At 43.8% G+C, this 10,365-nt stretch overlaps 1 protein-coding gene across 4 annotated transcripts in view; it reads right to left on the bottom strand.

Annotated features, from left to right (window-relative positions):
* Positions 1–6,120: 6,120 nt before the first annotated feature.
* The window catches only part of LOC121580842 (chromodomain-helicase-DNA-binding protein 7), a 94,450-nt gene continuing 90,205 nt past the window's right edge, over positions 6,121–10,365 (bottom strand). For all 4 annotated transcript variants that reach the window (XM_041895919.2, XM_045224839.1, XM_041895921.2 and 1 more), the window contains 6 exons: positions 10,090–10,254; positions 9,556–9,750; positions 8,042–8,251; positions 7,629–7,772; positions 7,337–7,441; positions 6,121–7,163 (listed from right to left, as the gene is read on the bottom strand). In XM_041895919.2, the coding sequence (XP_041751853.2) occupies positions 6,138–7,163; positions 7,337–7,441; positions 7,629–7,772; positions 8,042–8,251; positions 9,556–9,750; positions 10,090–10,254 (1,845 nt within the window). In that variant the 3' untranslated portion in view covers positions 6,121–6,137. The remainder of the gene's footprint in view (positions 7,164–7,336; positions 7,442–7,628; positions 7,773–8,041; positions 8,252–9,555; positions 9,751–10,089; positions 10,255–10,365) is intronic.

The raw sequence follows: 10,365 nt of genomic DNA, 5'->3' as shown, positions 1-10,365 counted from the left end.
CGGGGGTGAATAGTTATGCACGCTCAAGTTTTCTGTTTTTTTTGTCTTATTTCTTGTTTGTTTCACAACAAAAAATATTTTGCATCTTCAAAGTAGGCATGTTGTATAAATCAAATGTTACAACCCCCCCCCAAAATCAATTTTAATTCCAGGTTGTAAGGCAACAAAATAGGAAAAATGCCAAGGGGGGTGAATACTTTCGCAAGCCACTGTAGCTAATCAAATGGCTACCTGGACTACCTGCATTGACTCTTTTTTAAACTAACCCCCTTCACTGACTCATTGCATATACAGTGGGGGGAAAAAGTATTTAGTCAGCCACCAATTGTGCAAGTTCTCCCACTTAAAAAGATGAGAGAGGCCTGTAATTGTCATCATAGGTACACGTCAATTATGACAGACAAAACGAGAATTTTTTTCTCTCCAGAAAATCACATTGTAGGATTTTTAATGAATTTATTTGCAAATTATGGTGGAAAATAAGTATTTGGTCAATAACAAAAGTTTCTCAATACTTTGTTATATACCCTTTGTTGGCAATGACACAGGTCAAACGTTTTCTGTAAGTCTTCACAAGGTTTTCACACACTGTTGCTGGTATTTTGGCCCATTCCTCCATGCAGATCTCCTCTAGAGCAGTGATGTTTTGGGGCTGTCTCTGGGCAACACGGACTTTCAACTCCCTCCAAAGATTTTCTATGGGGTTGAGATCTGGAGACTGGCTAGGCCACTCCAGGACCTTGAAATGCTTCTTACGAAGCCACTCCTTCGTTGCCCGGGCGGTGTGTTTGGGATCATTGTCATGCTGAAAGACCCAGCCACGTTTCATCTTCAATGCCCTTGCTGATGGAAGGAGGTTTTCACTCAAAATCTCACGATACATGGCCGCATTCATTCTTTCCTTTACACGGATCAGTCGTCCTGGTCCCTTTGCAGAAAAATAGCCCCAAAGCATGATGTTTCCACCCCCATGCTTCACAGTAGGTATGGCATTCTTTGTCCTCCAAACACGACGAGTTGAGTTTTTACCAAAAAGTTATATTTTGGTTTCATCTGACCATATGACATTCTCCCAATCCTCTTCTGGATCATCCAAATGCACTCTAGCAAACTTCAGACGGGCCTGGACATGTACTGGCTTAAGCAGGGGGACACGTCTGGCACTGCAGGATTTGAGTCCCTGGCGGCGTAGTGTGTTACTGATGGTAGCCTTTGTTACTTTGGTCCCAGCTCTCTGCAGGTCATTCACTAGGTCCCCCCGTGTGGTTCTGGGATTTTTGCTCACCGTTCTTGTGATCATTTTGACCCCATGGGGTGAGATCTTGCGTGGAGCCCCAGATCGAGGGAAATTATCAGTGGTCTTGTATGTCTTCCATTTCCTAATAATTGCTCCCACAGTTGATTTCTTCAAACCAAGCTGCTTACCTATTGCAGATTCAGTCTTCCCAGCCTGGTGCAGGTCTACAATTTTGTTTCTGGTGTCCTTTGACAGCTCTTTGGTCTTGGCCATAGTGGAGTTTGGAGTGTGACTGTTTGAGGTTGTGGACTGTTAAGAGAATTTCTATTACGGACCCTCCCCGTTTAGTAATAATTATTACTTCCTTTGAGATTTTGGTAACTATTCTCTGCCCTCCACAAGAATTACTATTCTCATACAAGTTCAAATCATTTCACCAAAATCCATGAATAAAAATTACTTTTCCTTGCAGTTTGGATTTAAATGCTTTTTCAAACTTGTTAACGTCTTTTTCGTTCATAAGAGTAATCACCGGCCTGTTTATAACCTTAACGTCGAAGGCCAGGACTATTTCACGGATGCAATCACCCGCCCGTGCACGGTTTCGGTGTTTCTAGAACGACAAAGACGTATTAAGCTCCGCTCGAAAGGACCACACTGTTAAGATAATTTCTATCTCTAATTCAACCTAAGCTTGAGTCATTCCCAGAGGTTGTAAGGCTCTGGTTTTAATCATCAATGATTCAAGGTCCACAACCCACAAGGATTATCTGTATTTTTATTCATGGAGAGCTCTGACGCCAAAAACACATACATACGGTTTTATACCTCCTGAACTTGACTCCTCCCACCTTTAGGTGGCTTTTCTAAACAGTTTCCGCCTTCCCCTTCACCCTTGAATGTTTAGTACCGCCCCCTCTGTTAGTGGGTTGACACTACATGATGATTGTAACATTGTTTACACATCTTATACTGTATTTGGGGTGAAATCCTTTAGTCATTAAGCTTAAAATACAAATTAATCTATCATGGACAGGTGTCTTTTATACTGATAACAAGTTCAAACAGGTGCCATTAATACAGGTAACGAGTGGAGGACAGAGGAGCCTCTTAAATAAGAAGTTACAGGTCTGTGAGAGCCAGAAATCTTGCTTGTTTGTAGGTGACCAAATACTTATTTTCCACCATAATTTGCAAATAAATTCATAAAAAATCCTACAATGTGATTTTCTGGATTCTTTTTTCTCAATTTGTCTGTCATAGTTGACGTGTACCTATGATGAAAATTACAGGCCTCTCTCATCTTTTTAAGTGGGAGAACTTGCACAATTGGTGGCTGACTAAATACTTTTTTCCCCCACTGTACACTGGACTTTATCCACACACTCACTTACACCCCAACACACATACACGCCCACACACATACCATGCGTACATATGAATACTGACGCCACACACACCAATACCTCACACACACACTTTCACCACATACCCTGCTTCTACAGCTCTGTCTATGGTCGATCCTGTTGCCTAGTCACTTTCCCCCTACCTATATGTACATAGCTACCTCATTTACCTCGTACCCCTGGACATCGACTCAGTACTGGTACCCCATGTACATAGCCATGTTATTTTTACTCTTTATTTATTATTCACTGTGTATTTATTTGTGTCACTATTTCCTTTTTGTCATCCTTAACTCTGCATTGTTGGAAAAGGACCCATAAGTAAGCATTTCTGTTAGTGTACACTTGTTGGCTACGAAGCATGTGACAAATACAATTTGATTAGATTTTTTATTTTTTTTAAATAACCAAGGACTGAATAAAAATGTGATTTTGTAAATTTTTCCTGTTCAAGTGTCCCTGTCTAACACGGAAAGCTTCCCAGACACAATGCATGCTGGGAAAGCACGGGAGAACTATGTATTTCACGACCCAATTCATCGAGAGAGCACGATTATGAGAGATGTCTGTCATGGGAAAACCAGTCCTCCATCCAGTCTCCTCTCCATCCGCTCGAGTAAACACACACAGGGTCTCCCAACTCCCCACCACATGGGCTGCCTCGTCTGCCCCTCCTGTCAGTGTGTGTCACATCAGCAGGTCCATTGGGAGAGCTGCCATTTATGATGACTGACCGAGTTACCAGACCGACAGCCCCCCCGGTAGCACTGTAGTGTCTCCCACTAACCCTACCCCGCCTCTCTCCTACCCCTGTGCCTCGGCCCCACCAGCCAGCATATGGGGCCTCCAATGGCCCAGTTGGTTGGAGCATGGTGTTTGGAGCACAAATCGTAGATTTGATTCCTGCATGGGCCAAATATGTTCAAAGGCCCAGTGCAGTCAAAATGATGTTCTGTGTTTTATATCATATTGTACAACAGCTGATGAAACTAACACTGTAAAAGTGTGATAAAAAAAAGTGTTATTTCCTGATAGTTGCTGGTTGAAAATACAATCTACACAGGACCTTCTAATCAGCAGGTTTGCATGGGCGGAAGTTTCGGCTTTCCATGGTGACATCACCATGCGGTAAATGACAGAGTTCCAAACTTCTCTGCCAATAACAGATAGTTTCGAGTTTTCCCCTCCCCACTCAGACCACTCCCAGACAGTCCTAGAAAAAGTATTGCTTGAGAAAGTCCCCCCCCCCACATTTTAATAGAAATCGATTGTAGTAAGGTACTTAATTGTTACCAAGAAAATATTTTATATTAAAATAAAAACAGCAGCATTTGGTCTTTAGGTACAGTACATTCGGAAAGTATTCAGACCCCTTGACTTTTTCCAAATGTTGTTACATTACAGCCTTATTCTTAAATATAATCCATTTTAGAAAAAGGCTGTAACGTAACAAAATGTGGAAAAAGTCAAGGGGTCTGAATACTTTCCGAATGCACTGTACTGCTTTGGAAGCATCTGTTGAAAGACCATATCATACGAGGCATGTGTTAGAAGAACATCCCAGTAAGAATCCAAGTGTGTTACCCTTAGGACTCAATGAGTGGTCAAATTCTCAAATGGCCTTGCTACATTCACATTGGCTCCTTCTCATGACTATAAAGATAAAAGGACTAATTAGGGTTGTATGAGATTTCTTTCACCTATCAAGACCTTCTGATCAGGTCAGAGGAGAGCTGGCACGCAGCTAAAGTCAACGTCTCTCAGTAAGTGTCCCCTTCTTTCCTCCTGTAGGGTTGATGGATAGTGTGGCTGTTCTAGTGTTTTGCAAAATTACAACATGTGCAGACAATTATTACACTATGAAATTAAATATTTCTGAAATGTGATTCTTAATTGAATGTAGTGGATTTTATTGAATTGTTAGTGGATATTTGTAGTAGACAGAAGCAATGAACACATTTGGCGAAAAGTGGTCCATCTGCACTTAAAAAAAACCTTTATTTTCAGATTCTGGGGGTATTTACTTCATTTTCTGCTGCTTTCTAACAATATCACCACCATGAATCAACCAACGTCATTTAACACTCAAAATAGACATCTACATTTAACATCCAATTCAAAAACAGTCACAACAAGCACTCCGGGTTTGGTTTCCTAGGCGAATATCATGATTCACTTTTATTAAAAGCATCATAACTACAGTTCATCATACATGATGTTCCAAAAAAACAACAGACACACAAAAAAAAACATTTACAACGTATGTCTGTAAACTTCAAGGCTAGTTAGAATTGAGGTAATGCTGTTCAGCTTGGTGGCTAAAAGTAACAAAAAGTCCATTCAAAAGATAAAGGTACCTGATTATTTTACTCTTACACCAGTGCATCAACAGGAATAGAGTGAGACAAATTGATTGCAGAACTTTTTAATGTCATCGTTTGTATGCGATTTAGTTTCTCTTTTTCACCAACACTTGTGGTTGTAGTTGTGTTTTAATGGGAGAGCGATGTTTGAAACATTCAAAAGCTGCCTTCGGTTATTGCGGTCTCCCTCCGCGTTGTGGGAGAGAGGTCTCTCCCCTGCTCGGCTTTGTCAGTGTCGGACTAAAAACAGTCAGGAGAGTCAGGGTCATCGGTCTGTGTCTGAAACTGGAAAACTGTTTCTATAACCAGTGTGACTTGGAAGAATCAGACAATATGGGTGTTATTAGTAGGCAGAAAACTGGTACTGGAAAGAGTTTCACCGAGAAGGTTAACGGGGTTGTTTCAGAGACTGGGAGAGGAGCGGTTGGAGGGTGAGGGTAGGACTGTCCGATTGAGAAGGGGGAACAGTCAGAGAATGGATTGTTAGTGTGTAAGACTACAGGAAGAAACAGTCGGATGTGTGTGTGTGTGTAGACGTGTGTATGAGAATCAAGTGTCTGTGAGATCGTCAGTGTGAGACTGGGAACAGTCAGATTATTAGGCCATCTGATATGCGAGGACTTCATCCTGCTCTTCAAGGCAGAACAGTACAACAGCAAAATCAAAATGACCCATGATCCTTTTCATCAGCAGCATATAGACAGACGCTTAATGCCGTTAAATTGTACGCCACTGGAGAGTTACGAGATGCTACTTACTGTCACAATATCCACACAAACAAATTAATAATAAATGAAACAGAAAAGCAGCATAGCACTATTGGAACGATTAATTCCTATAATAATATTTGAGGAAATTTCCCATCTCATCTAGAATGCACCGTTCAGTGCACAAAGACCAAAAATAACACCCTTTTGAGATCCGCAAAACTCTACTTCAGTTAGCTTTTTCCCTGACTACGCTATTAACAATACAGTGAGAGCCCTTTAGCTACATATGCTCTCCCCGATTAAATGTTTTACCTGTCAAACAAAAACAATGAAAAGAAAAACCAAATTAATATATGTTTGGATATCAAGTTGGTGTGTAAACGTGTCGTGAGAGCACTCGGGGGTCAAAGGCCAGTTAGTTTCAGTCACTCTTCTCTTCCTCAGGGGCATCCTCTCCTTCCTCCTCTTCCTCGGCCGCCAGGTCCTCCAGCGAGCCGGCTTCCTCGGCCAATGCGGAGGCCTCGTCTTCTAGCGCAGACGACTCTGCAGTCTTCTCCAGGCTCTCAGCTGAGTCACTGTCATCAGCAGTCTCTGGGTCTGCGGTAGCAGCATCAGGGCAGTCCAGGGCAACCTGGCTGGGCTCTTTCTCCTGGCCCTGAGCTCCAGAGGCGGCCCCAATTGTTCCAGCCATGGCACTCTGCAGGTCGGCCAGGGCAGTGTGGGGGAAGCCAGGCAGGGTGAGACCTCCCAGGCCAGGGGGCAGGAACATGTAGGGGGAAAAGAGCCCCGGGGCCATGGTGGACAGCAGGAAGGGGTTGAAGGCCAGGGAGTTAGCAGACATGCCAGAGGCGGCCATAGCGGCAGCAGCCATGTTCAGAGCCGCGGCATCCCCATTAGCCTCGCTCGACTCTGCCTCCTCCCCAGTGTCCTCTTTCTCCTCATCTCTCGCTTCTCCACCCTCCCTGGAGTCTCTCTTCGACGTCTCGTCTGAATCGCCCTCGTCGTTGGTGCCGTTGGAGGCTGCAGCAGGGGTGGCTGCAGCTGAGGCGGCTGCAGCCAGGTTGCTTCCGAACAGGCCTCCCAGGCCAAACATGTTGGGCAGACCGCCCATACCAGCCATGCCAGCCATGCCAGGCAGCATGAGAGGCAGCATGGCCGAGGCGTGTTTAGCATCAGTCCCCCCCATGCCGGGGAAGCCCATGAGCTGCAGCTGCAGACTCTGGAGGCTCTGTAGGCCCTGCAGGCTGGTGAGGTCCATGCCTCCAAACAGGCCGTTTATCAGCAGGGGGTTAAGGCCTCCGGAGGATGCAGCCTGGGCTGCTGCCGCAGCAGCCGCTGTTGCCTTGGCAATCTCCGATTTGGGACGTCTTCCCCGACGACGGACGCCCTCTTCACGCACCACGGGCCCAGTCAGGAGACGGTCGAACATGGCCTCAGGGAGGAAGCCCTAAGGAGGGGAGAGGAGACCACGATTAGTTCGACGTTACACTCATGGCAGACAATTACAATTTAGTGATTAGGCATCAATTTCTGCTCAAACAGAGTTCAAACTACTTGTTCAGATTCCATCAGATAAGGTCAAAATCTAAAACAAGTGCTGATTGAAATCATTTGACTCACCGATTGCTTGACAATGTCAGTCCAGTCAGGAGCAATGGCAAAATCTGGGTTCTCCAGGAGCCATCTGGGCAGTTCCTTCATGGGAGGGGCCATGGCTCCACCCATCTGGGAAAGAAAGAGGAACAAAATGGTTCAGAAGCTACCAATACCTTCAGTTTAGCTATGAATTGAATGTCAAATTAGGTGTTTGAAACTGTTGCTGAACGGCGACCAATGCATTTGTGAAAAAGCTAATTTGATTGGTTTGTACTGAAATGAGCCCAAACCTTTCTGTCCCGAAATGAGCCCATACCTTTCTTCCGTTTCTCCGGTTGACCACGGGAACCCTCTCTTCTCCGGTGAGTGTGTTGATGTCGATCTTGTTTGGGTTCCGGCAGCGGTGTCTCTTTTGCTTGGGTTTGGGGAACTGGGAGGAGAGGAGCGTCTCCTCACTCTTCTACATTAAGAGACGGGAGAGAGGGGACAGGGTTTAGGAACCATGACAGGACCAGACGTCTGAGGTTCTTTCACACTTTATAATATACTACAACTGTTATAAAATGGAATAGCTAAATGTTATATTGAATCACTGAAAGATTTGATTTAGGATAGGGAACAGGGGGTTGAAGGTAAGGGGTAAGTCATATTCGACATTGATGGATAGTTCCACTGGATAGGGAAATCTGATACAAATATTGTTTACAAAAAAACATGTCAAGTACATACTGGTGTGTATGCAGTAGGCATGTCCATGGTGTATGTGGGGTGCTGTCTGAGCCAGTCCCTCAGGTCTTTGTTAGAGGGGGTACCAGCCTCCCCGTCCTCTAAAGCGCTGACAGAGGGGACACGGGTGGAGGTGCTGGGAATGTTGTGGCGGTGGGAACGTGGGGGCATCTGCACCCCCTCCACTGAAGCTTTGGTCCTCTCGGAATCCTCCTGTTGGGGGAAGGCAGGAGAAGCTATTTTTTCATTACCATGTAAAATTAAATCATAATATTGAGTATTTATTATATATATTTTTTGCATCAAAAATATATACTGGAAAAAAATGTACGCAACATGCAACAATTTCAAAGATTTTACTGAGTTCATATAAGGAAATCAGTCAATTGAAATAAATAAATTAGGCCCTAATCTATGGACTGGGAATACAGATATGCATATTTTGGTCACAAATACCTTAAAAACAATTGGCCTCACAATGGGCCTCAGGATCTCGTCACGGTATTTTTGTGCATTCAAATTGCCATCGATTCGTTGTATACAAATGCAATTGTATTTGTTGTCTGTAGCTTATGCCTGCCCATCCCATAACCCCACCATGGGGGGCACTCTGTTCACAACGTTGACATCAGCAAACCACTCGCCCACACATTTACATTTTAGTCATTTAGCAGACGCTCTTATCCAGAACGACTTACAGTTAGTGAGTGCATACATTTTCATACTGGTGCCCCGTGGGAAACGAACCCACAACCCTGGCGTTGCAAGCGCCATGCTCTACCAACTGAGCTACACGGGACTGAGCTACACCACGCCATACACATGGTCTGCGGTTGTGAGGCCGGTTGGATGTACTGCCAAATTCTCTAAAACGCCGTTGGAGGTGGCTTACGGTAGAGAAATTAACATTAAATTATCTGGCAACAGCTCTGGTGGACATTCCTTTAGTCAGTATGCCAGCATGCCAATTGCACGCTCCCTCAACATTTTGGACATCTGTGGAATTGTGTTGTGACAAAACCGCATATTTTAGAATGGCCTTTTATTGTCCCCAGCACAAGGTGCACCTGTTCAATGCTCATGCTGTTTAATCAGCTTCTTAATATGCCACACCTGTCAGGTGGATGGATTATCTTGGCAAAGGAGAAATGTTCATTAACAGGGTTGTAAACAAATTTGTGCACCAAATTTGAGATCAATAAGCTTTTTGTGCGTATGGAACATTTCTGGGATATTTTATTTCAGCTCATGAAACACGGAACCAACACTTTACAGTTGCATTTGCATTTTTGTTCAGTGTAATTTGATGTTTTCATTCCTATCAAATCTATTTGAATGTAGTTTAGTCTAATTGAGATATCATGCCATTTCCCAAAAATATCCAATCCGTACAATGTTCAGGGCATTTTACAAAAATGTTACTTTTCCATCCTTTAATCATTCAAAACTTTATCCATCTGTATATTTCTTTATAATTATTGACGTAACATGTATTTCTCTAGTAATGAGTCCCGTACCGTGGCTCCTCTCATGAACAGCAGCTCCAGCCCCTCCACATTTTTCCTGCGGCCCCGCCTCCTCCTGGTGGGCAGGTCAGCCTCGGCCAATGAGCCGTTGGCCCTGTGTCTGGAAGGCGTGGCCGCCTGCACCATGCTGCTGGAGTAGCTCACCAGGGACGACGCTGACGCCTTGAGGTGCTGGTGCATAATACCCTGGAGAAGAATAACAGGTATGGAAACTTTTAGGAGTCAATTAATAGACTAAAATACAATACTTATATGGCAACTTTAATAGAATACAGTCCATAGTGCTTTACATATTTGATTAACTTATATAAATAGATGTTATGATATATAATACATTATATTTTAATGGGATCCATTTGACTCATACACGTGATCCCATTGAGATTAAAAAGATTTAAAAAAAAAAAAAATTCAGGGACCTGACCCAAAACTATAATTAAAAAAATTATACAATGCAGTTGTAAAAAGTTATGCATAATTCTAATTTCTGAATGTAGTATTCATTCATAATTCTAAAGACCCTGCCTTGGTAAGATCCATGGCCTGGCTCTGGGACTCTGCAGCGTGAGACTCTCTGAGCTGGGCCACCATATCCATCAGGTTCCTGCGCTTGGCTGCACGCTCTGCCTCTATCTCCACCTTCCTCCGCCTGCGACGACGCTGCTTCGGCAATATGCTCAGAGCATCCTCCTGTACGAAGGGAAGAAGAGAGGGAAGGAGGGAGAGATTGTTGATTAACTTCAATCAATTTATTGTTAAGGACTAATATTTTGATAAATTGTGCAGTCAGAACAAACTAAA

This window comes from Coregonus clupeaformis, chromosome 14 (genome assembly GCF_020615455.1).
Source record: "Coregonus clupeaformis isolate EN_2021a chromosome 14, ASM2061545v1, whole genome shotgun sequence".
NCBI classification, from domain to species: Eukaryota; Metazoa; Chordata; class Actinopteri; order Salmoniformes; family Salmonidae; genus Coregonus; species Coregonus clupeaformis.
Note: the sequence above shows the minus strand (reverse complement) of the source record. Positions and strands in the feature narration are given on the sequence as shown.